Below are 22532 nucleotides of genomic sequence, written 5' to 3' on the forward strand. Positions count from 1 at the left end.
TTCTAATAAATGTTCTGCTTAAAAACTAAATATACACGCACATATACATGTATAAACATATGTAACTAAAGAATATTCAATCAAGTTAATACTCATTGATAATACCAAATGCTATGAGTGCCTAAAAGTGCCATTATTATTCTGTCTTCGTACTTCTTTCATGTCATATATCACAAAATTGAATTTCTCAAAACTCCCCAGACTCTCCTATTTTGATTTGAAGTCAGTCACTTGATTAACGTACAAAAACTGTAAAAAACATCAGGATAAAATCTCCAACTCTAAAATATCATAATGAAAGGTTCATTTTCTGTAACCGGTGGAGTTTTTTTTAGAGAAAACGGCAAGATAATACCATGTAATGTGAGCTATCCAAAGGCGGTTTGATCAATTCTTGATTTGTCATTCGAAATCTTCATCTCAAAGCACATACCATGAAAATTTCAAGCCACTTTTTTATTTCAATTTTCGTGCTTGATTTCACCGAAAATATTCGGAAAAACGACAGTTCAGTGAAATGCAATACCATCGTATAATTATCATTGTTCCTAATTGAAAATTGAATAGTTAGAATAATGTCTATGATAGTAGAAGATATGGAATCTAAACAATAGAGTCGTCTAGTTCCAAAAACCCATTGTATCTCTGATATCACGTGACCATCAAAAAGCTAGAGTGCAAATGTTAAATATGAACTGGTTTTTCCGATTAGAATAGAGTGTTATCATGTTTGGAGAAATAATAATTACTCAAGATAGATAGAGATAACGAGGATTAAAAAAAGTCTTTCATTATTTTCTGACGTGTGATAGAAATTTTTCCGCAATTCAACTTTTTTCCGTCCTTAGTTTTTTGAAGTGCAAATCAATCAGGTTATCTGGTCTGCCAAATTTTGATAGAGGGCATCCAGTTTCACTTTCAATAAATGTGAGATATAGATACTTCAAAAAATAAACAATGGAAAATGAATGAATAACGGAAAAATTTCTGTCACGTGTTGGGAAATTATTAAATAATCTTCTGTATCTTCATTATCTCTATCTATATTGCGTAATTATTATTTCTCCAAACTTGATTGCACCACTTTTATTTCAATCAGACGAATGAAATTTACCAAGCTGAGATTTTAAACTTGTTTTCTCTGGAATTTTGTATCTGTGTATCTTTTTTTTTTGGAATTCTTTGGAGAACCTTTTTTTGAAATTGAAATTTCGATCAGCAGCTCAGCTTTTCTCCAATTATTTCCGTCACTGACTAAAAACTAGTATGTACTATGTAATCAAAATAATCAATAAAATATAGATTTTTCTGGTATTACTAAAGTGGTATTCTTTAATTTTATATTTAAGCTCCATCATTTATCTTCACACCAATTTTTTTTTCCTGGGAATAAGGATAGCAAGAAAAATTAAAAAATCGACGAAGGTAGGTACTAAAATCTGCTTAGGTTCGGTAAAAAATTGATACTGTATAAATTATAATATGAATTAATTATTCTGATCGAATGGATTCACCAAAATCTGATGATGTGGATGCCGTGTATAAGCCTTCAAAGTAAATTATATTGAATTTTTTGATCTTTATAATAAAAAATATTGCATAAAAAACGAAAAGAGTATTGTATGGACGCTATTCATTTTCTGCACGAATAAAAGCCACAAAATTGTTTGCAATCAACTAAAAAATTCAATAAACGTTATAAATGTCGTGTGAAAATATTGAAAATGGCTTACCGGTTTATTTTAAAGGGTGCAGATCTTCTCAGACATGCTAAACGAAATTCTAAGAAATTAACACTTAGATGGTTCCAGGCTACACTGCGGGTGAAACCGTAACTTGCGCCCTTATGTTAGCGTATAAAACAAAGGCGCCGTCGCGACGCCGTACGTCCGATCGATACACTGACGTCGTTTCATTTTGTGCTAAAGGATATCACACACGTTGAGTCCCTTCATCGACCTATAAACTCCTCGAAAAGAGGAGGTCATCTGGAGCAGGAAAAAAATAACGAAAAGCAGATAAAAAATGAAGGAATACTATAGTTGATACTATGTTTGAATGTTGACCAAAAGCGTGCAAGGGTAAAAGCATCGCGTTCGATCTGTGCTGGATTTGAAAACGATGTAGACTCCTTAAACCGAATTGTTGATATGGATGAGACTTGGGTACATTTCTACGATCCAGAAAGAAAGCAACAATCGATGGAATGGCGACACTCTGGTTCTCCAAGACCTAAGAAGTTTCGTGTCCAAAAATCTGCTGGAAAAGTTCTTGCTTAAGTTTATTGGGATTGCCATGGAGTAATCATGATTGATTTTTTGGATAAGGGTTAGAACAATAACCGGAGATTACTATTCGACATCACTGACCACTCTACGGGAAAAAATTAAAGAGAAAAGACGCGGAAAGCTGTACAAAGGTGTTTTGTTTTTGCAGGACAACGCCCCTGCACACAAATCTCAAGTTGCTATGCAAAAAATTCGTGATTTAGGGTTTGAATTACTAGAACACCCCCCTTATTCACCAGATTTGGCTCCATCCGACTATCATCTCTTTCCTCAATAGAATAAAAGTTTAAAAAGTCGTAAATTTTCTTCTGGTTTGCAGAGCAAGAAGCAACATTTTTTTTCGAAGGTCTAGAGACGTTGCAGGTTCGTTGTAATAAATGTATCCAATTAAGCGGACGATATATTGAGTAATAAAATATTTTGACATTGAAATTTTGTTTGGTTCTATAGTAGGCTAAGAATTTTTCAATATATCCTCGTAAATGAATGATTTTTGCTCTGTTTTTATAATGTGCACCAGTTTTACTAGGAAATTTCCTTTTAACGAGTCCTGTAGGGGTTGAAACCCTTAAAAATTCACGTTTTCGAGCCCACAGAGGGTTCATGCGAAGGTCACTACAGTATGATGCACATGGTAACCTTTTATTTTCATCGGGATTCTCAGAAACTCATCGCGTGGGTTTGATTAATTGAAATCGTGGATGGTGGGAAGATATGACCCAAATGAAATGCGAAAATCGATATAATACATCGATCCGGAAGGTTTCATTCCGTTGAAGTTTAGGTGATTGTTCAATATTCATATTACATTTGAAAGAGATCAATTTAGAATACTATTCGACCTATCTGAGCATATTTACAATTCTTATCGTGCTTATACGGTCTTTATAGGGAGGAACAAAAATCTTTGACTCTATTTTTACTTGAAACATGACGAACAATCACTTGATCAATCATTTGCTTATCTACTTCACTGTTTTCAGTTTCGAGTGTGTTCGGAATTTTGTTTTGTTAAGCATGGATATATTGAAAAATACAGGTACTTGATGATGGCTCGATACTCCAATTTTTCGATTTTCACAATTTCGGTGGACATCTTCTTTCTTTTAATTTATTGCGTAACTCTGGTTCACTTTTTTTACCTCAAACATCACACTGACATTTCTAATAAGTTATTGTTTGTTGATATGGTAACGCAAATTTTTTTTATGCATGTAACTGGTCTAGGCTAAGTAGATATCAATATATCTTCGTAGATAGGTACTACTCAAGTATCGTCAGACCGTCTTGAATTTCATTTAGACTCAGAAAATGCTGATTTGCTTGTATTATCTTCATATACCAGTCTTTTAAATTAAGTATTGTACAAGGGGAGTCTTTGACTCGTACAAATATTTGAACTGTGGATTCTTGAGGTCAAAATTATCATTTCTGCATGCTGCAAATGTAATTAATTCTCGTCAAAAATTAAAATTTTTTCATTCTGTTGAACATTCAGAAAGATATGTATGTTGAAAAGTACATACAATGTCTGCAAATTTATGTTACATCAAATCGAATTGAATTCAATTCCATTTCGCAAGCTGTCATTATAGGCGTCTGATGAAAATATATCGTATTACCCTAATGAATAAAAGTCGGTCATTTTATCGGACGAAGTGGATCATTGTGTCAGTTCCGATGTGAATAAAAGCTTCTCGGTAAAACCATGAGTGGCAGGAAATTGAAGGGTAAAAGTAGGAAAGGCAGAACCGATTCTACTAATAATCGGAAAACGAGAGTTAGGCATGTTAAAAAAGTGAGTTTAATCCTTTAATGACTATTTTGAGTATTTATGATTTTCGAAACGCCTCCTTCACTCGTCTAGTTTCAAATCTGAGAATTTTATCCTTGCCGACACCACCGTTCGGTCTTGACGAATTCTCAAGTGAAATTTACACTTTTTGGAAAATGCCATTTCCAAGATGAAAATGTAACGAAGGGAGATAGGTTTTCGAAATTGCTCGCAATAGATTCAGCGTGTTCGAAAACCTATATTTTCATACCAAAATTTCAAATATCTGGCCCTGTTTAGGAGAAAATAACTTTTTTTGTTTTTCCACTTTTCATTTTCGAGTTGACTTCGAAGAGCTCTGTAGAGTACAATTCTCTATCCAATCATCAACTGTTTGGTTTTCTAGAATCCTCAAAACAAATTCTATGCACTCCATATCCTAAGACAGTGATAGAACATTCTGATTTTCAGACAGAGTAGCAAATAGGTCATTTTAGGGGGGTCTAAACCCTTGCTCATTTTTGACCCAAAAAATCGAGATTTTCGAAATCGAGTTATTATGCTAGGGTGGAAGCCTTGGCAATGCTGATTATAAAACTGGAAATCCCAATTGGATCAGACGAATATAACAGGAGATATCGCAGAATGAAAATTGCGATTTTTGAAAAATTGCCATTTCCAAAATGAAAATCTAAACGAAGGGAGATAGGCTTTCGAAATTGCTCGCAATAGATTCAGCGTGTTTGAAAACCTATATTTCCATACCAAAATTTCAAATATCTGGCCATGTTTAGGAGAAAATAACTTTTTTTGTTTTTCCACTTTTCATTTTCGAGTTGACTTCGAAGAGCTCTGTAGAGTACAATTCTCTATCCAATCATCAACTGTTTGGTTTTCTAGAATCCTCAAAACAAATTCTATGCACTCTATATCCTAAGACAGTGATAGAACATTCTGATTTTCAGACAGAGTAGCAAATAGGTCATTTTAGGGGGGTCTAACCCCTTGCTCATTTTTGACCCAAAAAATCGAGATTTTCGAAATCGAGTTATTATGCTAGGGTGGAAGCCTTGGCAATGCTGATTATAAAACTGGAAATCCCAATTGGATCAGACGAATATAACAGGAGATATCGCAGAATGAAAATTGCGATTTTTGAAAAATTGCCATTTCCAAAATGAAAATCTGAACGAAGGGAGATAGGCTTTCGAAATTGCTCGCAATAGATTCAGCGTGTTCGAAAACCTATATTTCCATACCAAAATTTCAAATATCTGGCCATGTTTAGGAGAAAATAACTTTTTTTGTTTTTCCACTTTTCATTTTCGAGTTGACTTCGAAGTGCTCTGTAGAGTACAATTCTCTATCGAATCATCAACTGTTTGGTTTTCTAGAATCCTCAAAACAAATTCTATGCACTCCATATCCTAAGACAGTGATAGAACATTCTGATTTTCAGACAGAGTAGCAAATAGGTCATTTTAGGGGGGTCTAACCCCTTGCTCATTTTTGACCCAAGAAATCGAGATTTTCGAAATCGAGTTACTATGGTAGTGTGGAAGCCTTGGCAATGCTAATTATATAACTGGAAATCCCAATTGGATCAGACGAATATAACAGGAGATATCGCAGATTGAAAATTGCGATTTTTGAAAAATTGCCATTTTCAGGATGAAAATCTAAACGAAGGGAGATAGGCTTTCGAAATTGCTCGCAATAGATTCAGCGTGTTCTAAAACCTATATTTCCATACCAAAATTTCAAATATCTGGCCATGTTTAGGAGAAAATAACTTTTTTTGTTTTTCCACTTTTCATTTTCGAGTTGACTTCGAAGAGCTCTGTACAGTACAATTCTCTATCGAATCATCAACTGTTTGGTTTTCTAGAATCCTCAAAACAAATTCTATGCACTCCATATTCTAAGACAGTGATAGAACATTCTGATTTTCAGACAGAGTAGCAAATAGGTCATTTTAGGGGGGTCTAACCCCTTGCTCATTTTTGACCCAAAAAATCGAGATTTTCGAAATCGAGTTATTATGCTAGGGTGGAAGCCTTGGCAAAGCTGATTATAAAACTGGAAATCCCAATTGGATCACACGAATATAACAGGAGATATCGCAGATTGAAAATTGCGATTTTTGAAAAATTGCCATTTTCAAGATGAAAATCTAAACGAAGGGAGATAGGCTTTCGAAAGTGCTCGCAATAGATTCAGCGTGTTCGAAAACCTATATTTCCATACCAAAATTTCAAATATCTGGCCATGTTTAGGAGAAAATAACTTTTTTTGTTTTTCCACTTTTCATTTTCGAGTTGACTTCGAAGAGCTCTGTAGAGTACAATTCTCTATCGAATCATCAACTGTTTGGTTTTCTAGAATCCTCAAAACAAATTCTATGCACTCCATATTCTAAGACAGTGATAGAACATTCTGATTTTCAGACAGAGTAGCAAATAGGTCATTTTAGGGGGGTCTAACCCCTTGCTCATTTTTGACCCAAAAAATCGAGATTTTCGAAATCGAGTTATTATGCTAGGGTGGAAGCCTTGGCAATGCTGATTATAAAACTGGAAATCCCAATTGGATCACACGAATATAACAGGAGATATCGCAGATTGAAAATTCCGATTTTTGAAAAATTGCCATTTTCAAGATGAAAATCTGAACGAAGGGAGATAGGCTTTCGAAATTGCTCGCAATAGATTCAGCGTGTTCGAAAACCTATATTTCCATACCAAAATTCCAAATATCTGGCCATGTTTAGGAGAAAATAACTTTTTTTGTTTTGCCACTTTTCATTTTCGAGTTGACTTCGAAGAGCTCTGTACAGTACAATTCTCTATCGAATCATCACCTGTTTGGTTTTCTAGAATCCTCAAAACAAATTCTATGCACTCCATATCCTAAGACAGTGATAGAACATTCTCATTTTCAGACAGAGTAGCAAATAGGCCATTTTAGGGGGGTCTAACCCCTTGCTCATTTTTGACCCAAAAAATCGAGATTTTCGAAATCGAGTTTTCATGCTAGGGTGGAAGCCTTGGCAACGCTGATTACGAAACCGGAAATCCCAATTGGATCAGACGAATATAACAGGAGATATCGCAGATTGAAAATTGCGATTTTTGAAAAATTGCCATTTCCAAGATGAAAATCTAAACGAACTGAGATAGGCTTTAGAAATTGCTCGCAATAGATTGAGCGTGTTCGAAAACCTATATTTCCATACCAAAATTTCAAATATCTGGCCCTGTTTAGGAGAAAATAACTTTTTTTGTTTTTCCACTTTTCATTTTCGAGTTGACTTCGAAGAGCTCTGTAGAGTACAATTCTCTATCCAATCATCATCTGTTTGGTTTTCTAGAATCCTCAAAACAAATTCTATGCACTCCATATCCTAAGACAGTGATAGAACATTCTGATTTGCAGACAGAGTAGCAAATAGGTCATTTTAGGGGGGTCTAACCCCTTGCTCATTTTTGACCCAAAAAATCGAGATTTTCGAAATCGAGTTTTTATGCTAGGGTGGAAGCCTTGGCAATGCTGATTATAAAACTGGAAATCCCAATTGGATCAGACGAATATAACAGGAGATATCGCAGATTGAAAATTGCGATTTTTGAAAAATTGCCATTTCCAAGATGAAAATCTGAACGAAGGGAGATAGGCTTTCGGAATTGTTCGCAATAGATTCAGCGTGTTCGAAAACCTATATTTCCATACCAAAATTTCAAATATCTGGCCCTGTTTAGGAGAAAATAACTTTTTTTGTTTTTCCACTTTTCATTTTCGAGTTGACTTCGAAGAGCTCTGTAGAGTACAATTCTCTATCCAATCATCATCTGTTTGGTTTTCTAGAATCCTCAAAACAAATTCTATGCACTCCATATCCTAAGACAGTGATAGAACATTCTGATTTGCAGACAGAGTAGCAAATAGGTCATTTTAGGGGGGTCTAACCCCTTGCTCATTTTTGACCCAAAAAATCGAGATTTTCGAAATCGAGTTTTTATGCTAGGGTGGAAGCCTTGGCAATGCTGATTATAAAACTGGAAATCCCAATTGGATCAGACGAATATAACAGGAGATATCGCAGATTGAAAATTGCGATTTTTGAAAAATTGCCATTTCCAAGATGAAAATCTGAACGAAGGGAGATAGGCTTTCGGAATTGTTCGCAATAGATTCAGCGTGTTCGAAAACCTATATTTCCATACCAAAATTTCAAATATCTGGCCCTGTTTAGGAGAAAATAACTTTTTTTGTTTTTCCACTTTTCATTTTCGAGTTGACTTCGAAGAGCTCTGTAGAGTACAATTCTCTATCCAATCATCATCTGCTTGGTTTTCTAGAATCCTCAAAACAAATTCTATGCACTCCATATCCTAAGACAGTGATAGAACATTCTGATTTTCAGACAGAGTAGCAAATAGGTCATTTTAGGGGGGTCTAACCCCTTGCTCATTTTTGACCCAAAAAATCGAGATTTTCGAAATCGAGTTTTCATGCTAGGGTGGAAGCCTTGGCAACGCTGATTACGAAACCGGAAATCCCAATTGGATCAGACGAATATAACAGGAGATATCGCAGATTGAAAATTGCGATTTTTGAAAAATTGCCATTTCCAAGATGAAAATCTAAACGAAGGGAGATAGGCTTTAGAAATTGCTCGCAATAGATTCAGCGTGTTCGAAAACCTATATTTCCATACCAAAATTTCAAATATCTGGCCATGTTTAGGAGAAAATAACTTTTTTTGTTTTTACACTTTTCATTTTCGAGTTGACTTCGAAGAGCTCTCTGGAGTGCAATTCTCTATTGAATCATCAACTGTTTGGTTTTCTAGAATCTTCAAAACAGATACTATGCACTCCATATCCTAAGACAGTGATAGAACATTCTGATTTTCAGACAGAGTAGCAAATAGGTCATTTTAGGGGGGTCTAACCCCTTGCTCATTTTTGACCCAAAAAATCGAGATTTTCGAAATCGAGTTTTCATGCTAGGGTGGAAGCCTTGGCATTGCTGATTACGAAACCGGAAATCCCAATTGGATCAGACGAATATAACAGGAGATATCGCAGATTGAAAATTGCGATTTTTGAAAAATGCCATTTCCAAGATGAAAATCTAAACGAAGGGAGATAGGCTTTAGAAATTGCTCGCAATAGATTCAGCGTGTTCGAAAACCTATATTTCCATACCAAAATTTCAAATATCTGGCCCTGTTTAGGAGAAAATAATTTTTTTTGTTTTTCCACTTTTCATTTTCGAGTTGACTTCGAGGAGCTCTCTGGACTGCAATTCTCTATTGAATCATCAACTGTTTGGTTTGGTGGATTCAACGAAGTAAGTATTATACACTCCATATCCTAAGAAAGTAGTAGGACACCCTGATTTTCACGCAGAGGAGCAAATAGGTCATTTTTGGGGGGTCTAACCCCTTGCTCATTTTTGACCCAAAAAATCGATATTTTCGAAATCGAGTTTTTGTACTAGGGTGGAAGCCTAGGCAACGCTGATTATATAATCGGAAATCCCAATTCGATCAGACGAATATAACAGGAGATATCGCAGATTGAAAATTGCAATTTTTGAAAAATGCCATTTTGAAGATGAAAATCTAAACGAAGGGACATAGGCCTTTGAAAATGCTTGCAATAGATTCAGCGTGTTCGAAAACCTATATTTCCATACCAAAATTTCAAATATCTGGCCCTGTTTAGGAGAAAATATTTTTTTTTGTTTTTCCAGTTTTCATTTTCGAGTTGACTTCGAAGTGCTCTCCAGAGTACAATTCTCCATCGAATCATCAACGGTTTGGTATTCTAGGATCTTCAAAACAAGTTCTATGTACTCCATATCCTAAGATAGTAATAGAACACCCTGATTTTTAGACAGACTAGCAAATATGTCATTTTAGGGGGGTCTAACCCCTTGCTCATTTTTGACCCAAAAAATCGAGATTTTCGAAATCGAGTTTTTATGCTAGGGTGGAAGCCTAGGCAACGCTGAATATATAACCGGAAATCCCAATTCGATCAGACGAATATAACAGGAGATATCGCAGATTGAAAATTGCAATTTTTGAAAAATGCTATTTTGAAGATGAAAATCTAAACGAAGGGACATAGGCCTTTGGAAATGCTTGCAATAGATTCAGCGTGTTCGAAAACCGATATATGCTTACCAAACTTTCGGATATCCGACATTGTTTAGGAAAAAATCGAATATTTTTTTTCCATTTTTCATTTTCCAGTTCACTTTGAAGTGGTTTCTGCAGTTCAATTCTTTATCGAATCATCAGCTATATCACTGAAGTAAATAAGTTCATCAAGAGGAAATATATTCGACTACAGAGTTTCAATGCGAAGTTGACAAACATCGGACCTACAAGACAGCTCCTACTTTCTGCGAAAGGCCAAGTGCGTAACAATAAAATATTGAAGGAAAAACGCTCAGAATCTTAGTAAACGGAATTTTAATCGACTTCCTCGATGGTGGGACCGTTCCCACCCTTGTTCCTCTCGCCGGCGCCGTGTCCCGAAGAACCCTTGTGCAGCTTCGTCATTATGGGGCTGCATATCTTGGTCAGCTCCTTCAGCTTGTGCTCGAACTCGTCTTTCTCGGCCAGCTGATTCTTGTCCAGCCACTTGATGCAGTCCTCGCATTCCCTCATCACTTTCTTCTTGTCGGAGTCGCTCATCTTCTCGCCGTTTTCCTCCGCTGTCTGTTTCAACCCGAAGACGTAGGTTTCCAGTTTGTTCTTGCACACGATCCTCTCCCTTTGCCGATCGTCCTCCTCCTTGTATCTGCAAATGAAGAGCGTCATCAGCGTCTTTAACCAAAACAAGAGGCTGGCTGAAGATCTGTCTGCCTTCTCGTTCCCAAAAACTAACAACCATACAACACCCTTACTTTTCCGCTTCGCCAAGCATCCTCTCGATCTCTTTCTGAGATAGCCGACCCTTGTCGTTCTTAATGGTGATGTTTTTGGATCGTCCAGTGCTGTTCTCCAGAGCGGAGACGTTCAGGATGCCGTTGGCGTCTATGTCGAAGGTGACGTCGATCTTAGGCACGCCCCTCGGTGCTGGAGGTATCCCCGTCAGGTCGAAATTTCCCAACAGATTGTTGTCCTTGGTCATGGCTCGTTCCCCTTCGTAAATCTGGAAAAATCAAACAAACATCAACATCCACTTGGTTTATGGAGTCAAGAAAGGAGTTTAAAGGGACCACATAACATAAAGACCCTCCAGTATAGCTGAAGTAAAGATGCGTCATCGACTTGAATCGGAGAGTTACTTTCCTCGACACTAGGTACGTCTAATCTCGGTTTTCATCTGTGGTGAAATTGGTCCCAAGTCTTTAGACTTAGAACTTAGTCCTAAGATCTCAAGACCAAGAACACAACTCATCTAGAGCCTTTGGACATGTTTCTAGAAGAACTGAGACCCAAGAATCATGGCAAGAAATGTGGTTAACTCTTGACCGAGAACCAAGTTGAAATGTGAGAAAAAAGCCAACCTACGTCAGACTTTTTAAGGTCTCAAGGTCTTAAGAAAGCCATTTAATACCACCATAAGAGATAACCCCGAAAATATTGTTGTCCTATTGATAATTTTGATACAAGAAGCAATGCACCCCTTGCTTCCATCGTCCACATCGGATTCTGGCTTTCTTCATTGCTGGGACCAAACAAAATGCATATTTACCTGGATTGTAACAGCAGGCTGGTTGTCCGAGTACGTGGTGAAGGTCTGGGACTGCTTGCAGGGTATCCTCGCGTTCCTCTCTATTATCTTGGACATGACACCTCCAGCCGTTTCGATCCCGAGTGATAGAGGTGTGACGTCCACCAAAAGCACGTCCTGTATCTTGGGGCTCGTGTCTCCGCTGAGTATGGCGGCTTGGATGGCCGCTCCGTAGGCTACAGCCTCGTCAGGATTGATGCTCAGGTTCAGCGTCTTCCCGTTGAAGTAGTTCTGGAGCAGGCTCTGTATCTTGGGTATCCTGATGGAACCGCCCACCAGCACCACGTCGTTTATAGAACCCTTGTCCATCTTGGCGTCGTTGAGGGCCTTCTCCACCGGTTGCAAGGTGCTCCTGAATAGGTCGGCGTTCAGTTCTTCGAACCTCGCTCTGGAGATCTTGGTGTAGAAGTCGATTCCTGATCGGTTAACGATATGATATCAATTGGTACGAGAATGTTCTTATATTCAATTATACATGTTTTCACTAAAACTGAGATTGAAATTTAGCATCAGGGGTTTGCCATGTCGATATAATTCTGGCAAAGCTTTGTGGAAGGTTATATCAAGCTGCTTGAACTCCAGGAGTATCTTAGAAGTGGAGGATACCAGATGTTTTTGGGAGAAGTGATTGCTGACCTACGTTAAGCTTATATTCCCTATGTAGAATTGTCTTTCAGAAGATTTGCTCGAAAGTTCTTATGTTTACTATTAGGATTGTGCAGTAACTTTTAAATCAGGTTGTAGCAGCGTCTGCTGGTTCACGAGAAGACCAAAAACTGAAATATATACCAGAAAACCCTGCTACCTATCGGTTAACCGAGGAAAAAATCCTTTTTTACCTTCGTAAAGAGCGTCGATCTCCAGACTGGCCTCTGTGCTGGAACTCAGAGTTCTCTTGGCCCTTTCGGCTGCAGTTCTGAGCCTCCTCAAGGCCCTAGGGTTGGACCTCAGGTCCTTGTTGTACTTCCTCTTGAACTCGTCGGCGAAATAGTTCACGAGTCTATTGTCGAAGTCTTCTCCTCCCAGATGGGTGTCGCCTGCCGTGGCCTTGACCTCGAAAAGGGAACCTTCGTCTATGGTCAGGATGGACACGTCGAACGTACCACCGCCGAGGTCGAAGATCAGGACTTTGCGTTCCCCGGTGAGGTTCTTGTCCAGGCCGTAGGCCAGGGCGGCGGCGGTTGGTTCGTTTATGATCCTCAGGACGTTGATACCTTTGGAAAAGAGCGGTTAGGAGAAGAATAGGCAAGGGAATCTTTTAAATGTGTCAAAAACACTTCGATTTTCGTTTTGTCTGCGTATCTGCGTCCCCCCGATGATAGATGGCGTCTCCGTCTGTTTAACACTCAGGAAAATCCACCTGGTTCTTATGTTCGGGGTAGGTTTAAGGCAGGGATGTGCGTGAGGTGAGAATTATCTGATAAAAGCTGGACTTTATGGAATACAGAGTGTTCCAGAGATCCAGGAGTAGGTAACAAACAAATAGGGTACACGGTAGTAATGAAATTGAGGAGATGAGAAAAAATTTCCTGGAAATGTAAATACTGCTCCTAAGTCCTTATATTTCCGAGACACAGTGTCTTAAAATTAATTTTTTTCCCAAAAATTCGTAAAAATTGTAGGCGAAGAATATAGTTCTTTTTTAATTTCAAATTTCTCGATAAAATTTCGTTGAGTTTGAGTCTGATTATCTTAAAATCTAAGACATTTAGAGCTTTCGAATGATTTTCAACAAGTTCAGGGAATATTTCTAAAGATCCCTCTGTTATTTCCACGTGTTCGTCGTATTTCCACCCCACGATTACTATATTATTGTCTCACTCTGTAACATTCCTTATCGAACAAAGAGGTCCCATTTCAACGGATTCCTAAAAACAGCGTCCCATTCGAGGAATGTCGATAAGTCGATGGCTTACCTGCTATCGTCCCAGCATCCTTTGTGGCTTGACGCTGGGAGTCGTTGAAGTAGGCAGGTACCGTAATCACAGCATCCTTGACTGATCTGCCCAGAAAAGCTTCGGAAGTCTGCTTCATTTTGGTCAACACCATCGAACTTATCTCTTCGGGGGTGAAAGTTTTAGTCTCGCCCTTGAATTGGACCTGGAGCTTGGGTTTTCCTGGAAATTGAGTCATTTTGATAATATTGCCCCGCGGACAGCACGTACAGGAACTATTTGAATAGTTTATTGAGATTCGTACGCCAGAATCATGGCCTTTGGACAGTAGTATTTATTCAGTGGTGGATCTTGGCTTTCTTGTTTATTTATTCAAGAGTAAAGCATTAGAATCGAGCTAGAAGGAGGTTCAATTGCTGAGACAAATTAAGCAAAATGTCCCAAAAATCAAAATTTCATGCATTGCCTCATCGAAAGTATGCCTCGAAAAGACGAATGCCTGATATGAGTTCGTGAGGGACCATCCAAATACCAGCTTCAACCAGACTTTCTCTATTGTTTAAACCTAGAATTTCTCTTATTTTCAATTGAATTTTTGCTATGAAACTATTCATTCTTTCCTTCTCTTCTTTTCTGAAGGAAACAATAATACACTGCGCAAAAAAATAAAGCACAAATTTATTCTACAACTGAAGATGTTCAATGATAATTAGTTTCATCAGAATTATGCATGCATATGTTATCCACTTTCAACGGTTTTCTTCAATACAGATGTTTTTTCCCAGCAGGAATAAAAAAAGATGATATTATCAGATTTTGAATGTATTGGCTCCATTCGAAAATCAGTTGTTCTCGATCAATTCTAGTGATCAATAGTTTTTCTTTCGTTTGGTTTTCTACACTCGATCGCTATGCAACGCGAAACACGCAATTTGACCCAAGAGGAATGTGCCCAAGCGATATTTATGCGAGAAGAAGGGTGGACATACACAAGAATTGCAGAAAGGTTTGGAGTTTCCAATACAAGTGTGTCCAGAATGTTGCAGCGATTCAGGGAGACAGGTATGAATGTCCCAAGACCAGGACAGGGTAGACCACGGGTAACAACTGCCATTCAAGAACGTTACTCGAGAGTTTCTTCGTTGAGACAACGGTTTGCAACCGCTCGCCTCCTTCGAATTCAGCTTGAGCACACTCATGAGGTGCAAATTAGCACTCAGACAATAAGAAATCGCCTCAGAGAATATGATTTAAGACCTCGTGTCGCGGCAAGAGGCCCAGCTCTTACCCCAGCACATCGAAGGGCGCGTTTGGATTTTGCGAGAGAGCATAGAGCATATCCATTGGGAAGAGGCCGATTGGGAAAGAGTTCTCTTCACAGATGAGTCTAGATTCTGCCTCTACCATTGTGATCGACGTTCCCTTGTATACAGACTTCCACATGAAAGATATGCTCAGTGCAATTTCCTGAATACTACTGATTTCGGGGGAGGATCGATTATGGTATGGGGTGGAATATCTTTGACTGCTCGCACAGACCTAGTGGTCGTTGATAATGGAGCTATGAATGCTGATAAGTATATAAGGAACATTCTCGAAGAGCATGTAGTGCCATTTGCCCCATACATTGGTGAAAATTTCATTTTTATGGACGATAATGCCAGACCCCATCGTGCGCGCATCGTTCAGGAGTACCTTGAACAGGTTGAAGTCTCCCGAATGGAATGGCTAGCAAGAAGTCCAGATCTCAATCCGATTGAGCAGTTTTGGGACAACCTCAATAGAAGTCTGAGAAGTTCAGAAAATCATCCAGCTACTCTGAATGACTTAGGAATCCAACTCGGAGAAATCTGGGAAGGATAAGATCAGAACATTTTAAGATCACTCATTTTGAGTATGAACCGTCGTTGCCGAGCTGTAATTAACGCAAAGGGTGGAAATACCAAGTATTAAATCACTTATCAGCATTTTAGTATAATATTTTGAAAATTGTTCATTTCTCTTCTTTCACATAAGATTCGGTGAAATCCTGAATTTTTCTTCCATTTAATGTGTCTTGTTTGGTTCAAAACCTTCCCGAGAGAACATCAAAAATAAGTTATAAAGTCAATGTAGAGTTAACTTTCATTAAAATTGAGATTTTCAGAATGTGCGTTAATTTTTTTGCGCAGTGTATTTGTGAGATGAATTGATGAAAGGTCAGTGAGTCCTATCAATTTCTGAGCAGTGTATAATTCAGTGATTTTTCTGGCGTTTTATTCTCCAATTTTGAAGCTTCAGTAAGAATAGACTTGAGCCAATAGCTGGAGGAATGTTTGTCGGAACAAATTTTTTGCTGTTTTTCTGGAAACTACGTAAGCTGAAGAAATTCCAGGAGTAGGCTTTAATAATTCCCCAAGGTTTCTATTGGAAATCATGTAGCACCAAGAGCACCTTCTCCAGATGGCACCTACTCACCGTTGGAATTGACCACCTTGAAGGGCCAGTGTTTCATATCCTGCTGGACCTTTGGGTCGTCGAATTTCCTCCCTATCAACCTCTTGGCGTCGAACACGGTGTTGCTGGGATTCATGGCCACTTGCATCTTCGCAGCATCGCCGATGAGCCTCTCGGAGTCGGTGAAGGCCACGTAGCTGGGCGTGGTCCTGTTTCCCTGATCGTTGGCGATGATCTCCACCTTACCCTGCTGCCAGACGCCCACGCAGGAGTACGTGGTGCCCAGATCTATTCCAATTGCGGGTGCACGGGACATTTTTCTGTCGAAAACTGATATTTTTCGCGGATTTTTGACGTTTGGGGGAGTATTTTGATATTTGGAACAGTCAAATGACCGTAGGGCAACGAGCCTACTTTTGCGTATTGTCGTTTGGGAATGGTCGGTTGTAAATGGGAAGTTTCAAGGTTTCCCGATGCATTTTATCGATCCTGAATTTTCCGGAGAATAATCGTTTCGCGATCTGTATACCAGGTGCGTTTAAGAAGTGATTCCACCAAAATATTGGCATGTTAGGTACTTGAAATCTTCAATATCTTCAATAAGATGATCTTTGCGATTTGAGGCATGATTTACAGACATGGGGAGTGAAATTTGGTGTTTTATTTCCCCCAGCGAGTCAAGGAGCTGTGCAGTTCAGAACATCTCTGGGTGAGCTCTCTGGTAAATTCAAACAAGATTGCAAAAGCTCCTGGCTCATCTCATAGCTTCGCAGGATAGCATTACATATTTAATAATGGCATATATAGTGCCATCTGTAGAATATATCAGAAAATTAGTATTCAGAGTCGAACATTTCCTGTTTCATGACCAATTCATTTGAAGCTTCTTTTAGTTTCTCATGATGATATGACTAGAAGAAGCAGACTTCAAAATTGATTATGCAACTGACTGATGGTAAGTGCAAAATGTGGGTGAGGGTGCAATGTACAGTAATTGGACGTGTAGTCATCATCCAACCCTCATCCTTTAGTTCTTACTTTCACACGTTCATTATCTTTCAATTATGGAATAAGGGGTGTCGAAATGTTTTGAATAGAAGGATGCTGAATTCATTAAGTACATTTATTGGAGTATACAGGGGAGGAGCAATTTAGAGAGCATCCAGCATCCAGCCCATTTGGCTGATATGATTCCCTATAAGCAAAGTATGACTTACTTACCACATAGTAAATAAGTTCAGTTATCGATATGATTTATAGTATAAAAGGAGAGGCTGCTTCTTCATGGCTTTGCATTTTTACAACCCTATAACCAACAAGTTTTCAAATAAAAATTCTTTTTTAGTTAATCTCATCATTTCTCTGTATGTATATTATGAGGTCCATGATCTTCGTTCAAAATCATTCAATTTTCCATATATTTCTGGCTGTGCGAAATATGTTTAAATAAAAAAAAACAAGAATGAGTTTTTGAAGTTGAATTTCAATTTTTTCGATTTACTAGAATTCGACATAATGGACAATATTGTGAGATGATCAATGAAGGACAAGAATACAGATTAAAAGCGAAGTTTTGTTGATTTTTGAGTTGACCCTGTTTATTTCTCCCTTAAATCTTGTCAAGGTAAAACACTCACGAAAACATGCAATCTAGTAATAAGGTAAACGCAAAGGTCAGTAAAAATATCAATACATTTAAATGAAGCTAATCTATAAGCTGGCCTATTTGTGTTGAACAATAACCAAGTATTTCCATCAGTATTCAGGCCCCAAGTAACCGCTAAGAACACTCATCTGCAGATATGAATCGAAGATTTCATATCGATTAAAAAAAAATTGTAACCAAAGATATGTCCCAATATGAATATCTTAGGTATATCTCCAAAGTTTTAACCTTGTGATATGTGAGTTTCGATAATTTAAATATCACAGCTCAATTTTTCATGTATGTTGGAAAGTGACTTAACTTCGAAATCTGTTTTGAAATGGATGATGATGAAAAAAAACTTTTTTCTCGACATTCAACAGAGAATTTAATGCTCAATCACTTCGATGGAGATCACTTTTATCATTGAGAGGTTATTTTGGAAGATCTTTCTACAAAACTTGTGTTGAATTGAATATTTTTCATTATTCTGTGAAATTGGTCAACTTTGAGAACCTGTATAACAGAAACGGTTAGTCCAAAGTACATACATCTGATCTCATTCGACGCAAAATTAAATGCTCAACCACTTTGATGGGGATCACTTTTATCATTAATAGGTTATTTTGGAAGATATTTCCACAAAACTTGTGTAAAATTGAACATTTTTCATTATTGTGTAAAATTAGTCAACTTTGAGAACCTGTATAACAGAAACGGTTAGTCCAAAATACACGCATCTGATCTCATTCGACGCAAAATTTAATGCTCAATCACTTTGATGGAGATCACTATTATCATTAATAGGTTATTTTGGAAGATATTTCCACAAAACTTGTGTAAAATTGAACATTTTTCATTATTGTGTAAAATTGGTCAACTTTGAGAACCTGTATAACAGAAACGGTTAGTCCAAAATACATGCATCTGATCTCATTCGACGCAAAATTAAATGCTCAACCACTTTGATGGGGATCACTTTTATCATTAATAGGTTATTTTGAAAGATATTTCCACAAAACTTGTGTAAAATTAAACTTTTTGCATTATTGTGTAAAATAGGTCAACTTTGAGAAACTTTATAAGAGAAACGGTTAGCCCGAAATACATGCATCTGATCTCATTTAACGCAAAATTCAATCCTCAATTACTTTTATGGAAATCACTTTCATCATCAATAGGTTATTTTGGAAGATATCTCCACAAAACTTGTGTAAAATTAAACTTTTTGCATTATTGTGTAAAATTGGTCAACTTTGAGAACCTGTATAACAGAAACGGTTAGTCCGAAATACATGCACCTGATCTCATTCGACGCAAAATTTAATGCTCTACAAAACTTATATCGAGCGTTTTTTCGAAATTTTCTGTCCTACAGGAGATATGATCGAAAAACCGCGAAAACACCCCTTTAGGAGGCATATTTTAGCCCCTTTCTACTTATAGACAACTGCGCCGAGAGGGAAAATCTAGGATATTCGTATTGGGCATTGAACTATAGAAGAACTTGGAAAAGAACTCAATGGTACTGGGACATATCTGAAGCCATTCCATCATTTTTTTCATAATTGGTCGATTTTAAAGTCTAACGCTACTGGCCTATACGTGAAAAGCCCATGCCTATTTAGTTGCGCGCAGTTTATGTAGGAGCATTTCAATTCGCCATCGCTATTACGAACCGCGGAGTTTTTGTTAGGCAGCGTACCGAATAGGTAAGAAATTCTGATGTCAGAAAAGGAGAGAAAACGACTTAAGCCGTTGTGACAGAGACGGAGACGTTGCGGCTGACTTTCGGAATTCAACACTGTACAGTTTCAACTCTCGGTCGCCGAAGATAGAGAGCCGAGCACGTCCGAGGCGGCACGCCATCCCAGATTCTTTTGTGCCTTTTAAAAGATTTCGTGCACAAAATTTGCCTAAACGACCTTTTCTGGCCGTCGGTCGATAAGTTTGATCGGGCGTTAAGTGCAAATCGAAGACGACTCCTCCGAACCCGTTCTTCGGCGTTCTCCATTCAACGTTCCCAGTTGAAATATGTTTGAAATCTTTTAAATGTTGTTTACTCGTTGTTGGTTGAGTAAAAGTGCATAGTGTTCGTTTGGGTGCTATCTGGCTGTGTGGATTTTTGGATTAACCATGGACAGTGTGGCCAATAATATGACGAGTGAGGTAAGCGTCTTGGTCTTTCTGGTTTTTGATCAGTCTTCTGGCCAAGGGTTGATCAACAGTTCCTATTAACCATGAGGATTCATTTTGCCCTTTCTATTCCGCTTCAGGACACTATAATATTAAACAAAAACAGTGAGATATCGCTTTCACCTTTGAATATTGAAAAAAATACTGGAGAATACACATGGTATCAGAAGATGCTTGATTTTGGCTGTTCCTGGTACTTCTAGACCAGATAGGGGAAAAAGTTGAAAGGAGTCCTTGGCTCCTTTTCGTGAAAATTCCATTAGTGGAAACCGCTTCACGATATCTTCATCTGTCTTGAAGATATAACCAAATTTTGATATTTTATCGATTTGGAAAATGTGCCATAACTTATTTTCGACCTATTTTTATCTGGAAAAGAGGTTCGAATATGCTCAATGACTCAGACTATTGATTGGGATATATACCATGCTTCAGAATTTGGATATAAATTTTGAAAAAAATAAAATATACTTGTCCCAGGTCACCCACCGATTTGGGAGGCTTGGGACACAAGTTAAAATCTGTTGATTTCTCAACTCTCAAATGAAACAGGTGACTTGGGACGGTGTATAGTTCTGAAAAATTAGAATTTGTGATTATATAGTTGAAATTCGGTAAGGAAATTAAATGATAAACCCCTATTACAGCGAAAGTAAATATATTACAACTCAAATGTAAAAAAACTAAACAGAACAAGGGAACTTTGATTTCTTTCATTCTTTGGTGACTTCTTTGTCGAAATAACGTAAATAACAATATCCTGCGAAAAATCTGCATATTTCCTGCTGCCAATGCGCCGCTTGTATCTATTCGGCATTGTCCCAAGTCACCCTATGAAAAAACAAAATAAATGAATGAGATCCGTGTCGCCGTTTGATTTGTAAACAACCTTGTTCCATGACATATCTTATATGCCAATATCCCACGTATCCAGGAAAAAAATTACACATGCACAAAGTGAAACACATGTACAGGACACTAGAAAGTATAAGGGACATAAAAAAACGCGCTTTTACTCTCCTGAATTCGTTAATTTTTCCTGTCAATTCAAACGCTCTGGTCACGGCAAACTCAACAGGAATTAATTGTTAAACTAACCGAAAAGACGCTACCCAATCTTATAAGTTTGTCCCTTCATTCATAAATGGTAAGAAACAAAGAAATCTGCTCCTTTCGACTTTTTCACCTATCTAGTCTAGAAGTACCAGAAACAGCCAAAATCAAGTTAGGACACCTTGTACAGCTGAGAATTTCGCCTCATTTCACATGATTTTCATATGACAGTGACTATCTAGATTTATTTCTATCGAAGACAATAAAAGTTAATAGTTTTTTAAAGTAATTCTCTTTAAAAGCCGAGATAACCAATTTTTAAAGGAAATTATGCATTGTAATTAAAAAGAAAAATAAGCTGCGTATTTCGTTGTTGTTTCATGTTGTATTCTTATGGTGATTTATTCATATGTACATTTAAATGCATCGCGAACAACTCAATACATCGATTTTGTTCTTCTGATTGTACTTGAATATCAGCTCCATATCTTTACAATTCATTTGCATGCATGGAAAACTCAAAGATTCAAAAACAAAAATTCTTGGTTCTACCACCTGTTTCCTCAACATCTCATCCGTCAATTTTATGAATTGTCGCAGCAACAATTCTTTATGGTAAACGAAAGTCATACAGTCGCCAACGGACAAAATATGACTAGACATAAATGACCTTCAGGTAACTGTTCTTCCAACCCAATGCAATAAAAAGGGAGGGTCAATGTTGTAAAATTAACAATGTGCTTTTTCGAAGATTCATCTGACTATGACGGGGAATATTCACAAGTTAACTTAAGTTAATAGCCCTCTTACGTTCAACTGTCATGCAGTTACAAATATTAACCGCAACCCATAAAGTATTTCACGCTGTGCTGGTAGAAGAAGTGTGCTTTAAATTATTATATATTTATCAGTTGACGATTTTATTCCCTGAAATTATTACATTCCAGAGTTGCTTAGGCTGTGTGCAGGAATGCTTCGACGAAAGTGGTTGAAAATCATAACTACTAGAGCATAATGCTTGATTGAAAAGTGCAGAAGTCCTCCATCTTGTACCGTCCTAAATATGCTCGAGGAACCGCATGACATTGACCATTTCTGCAAATCGGTTTTGCAATAAGGGAATGGGCATTTACCCTGTGGATTGTATTCAACCCTTCTTGGTATTGCTATTTCGAAATCACTGAATGGATTGTTCTTCAATCTGTGATGTTGCACGTCTCTCTGCATTGCTCGGCGTAAAGAAGGACAAGCCCTTTAAAAAAGTCGTTTTTAGAGTCTTCCGACCTTCGAAATGTCCTAGCACATCAGGTATGGTTAGAGACAACAGTTCCATTATGAATAATTTCGACAACTAGAAACAAATTAATATGCTATATAGACACACACATCCGCACAATCTTCGAATTTTTCTTCTACATCAAAGAGGTGGCAATTAGCCGATAAATATCAGCGCTGATGTCTGTGGTACAACAAGCAGCATTGTTAACC

The 22532-nt window shown here is 37.7% G+C and overlaps 2 protein-coding genes across 4 annotated transcripts in view; one reads left to right on the forward strand and one right to left on the reverse strand.

Moving 5' to 3' along the window:
• Positions 1–3937: 3937 nt before the first annotated feature.
• The window catches only part of LOC123316607 (tight junction protein ZO-1), a 36270-nt gene continuing 17675 nt past the window's right edge, over positions 3938–22532 (forward strand). For 2 of the 3 annotated variants that reach the window (XM_044902775.1, XM_044902776.1), the window contains exon 1: positions 19599–19964. In XM_044902775.1, coding sequence (XP_044758710.1) covers positions 19932–19964 — 33 coding nt within the window. In that variant the 5' untranslated portion in view covers positions 19599–19931. Of the gene's footprint in view, positions 4087–19598; positions 19965–22532 lie in introns of those variants that run through there. The other variant, XM_044902774.1, reaches the window with a different exon arrangement.
• LOC123316609 (heat shock protein 68-like) lies at positions 10394–16489 on the reverse strand. Its single transcript, XM_044902781.1, has 6 exons — positions 16172–16489; positions 13736–13936; positions 12659–13033; positions 11781–12235; positions 10987–11234; positions 10394–10880 (listed from the first exon to the last, which is right to left on the reverse strand). The coding sequence occupies exons 1-6, from the start codon at positions 16464–16466 to the stop codon at positions 10550–10552; spliced, it is 1905 nt and encodes a 634-aa protein (XP_044758716.1). The 5' UTR covers positions 16467–16489; the 3' UTR covers positions 10394–10549.

Source organism: Coccinella septempunctata, chromosome 7 (assembly GCF_907165205.1).
Source record: "Coccinella septempunctata chromosome 7, icCocSept1.1, whole genome shotgun sequence".
In the NCBI taxonomy this organism is placed as follows: domain Eukaryota; kingdom Metazoa; phylum Arthropoda; class Insecta; order Coleoptera; family Coccinellidae; genus Coccinella; species Coccinella septempunctata.

What these genes read in the sequence shown, in the direction of transcription:
- LOC123316609 (XM_044902781.1), bottom strand. Translation starts at nt 16,466, where the DNA reads ATGTCCCGTGCACCCGCAATTGGAATAGATCTGGGCACCACGTACTCC. An exon ending in GGATGCTGGGACGATAGCAG is followed by an intron (nt 13,034 to 13,735) that starts GTAAGCCATCGA and finishes TCTTTTCCAAAG; the next exon opens with GTATCAACGTCCTGAGGATC. An exon ending in ATGCTTGGCGAAGCGGAAAA is followed by an intron (nt 10,881 to 10,986) that starts GTAAGGGTGTTG and finishes CTTCATTTGCAG; the next exon opens with ATACAAGGAGGAGGACGATC.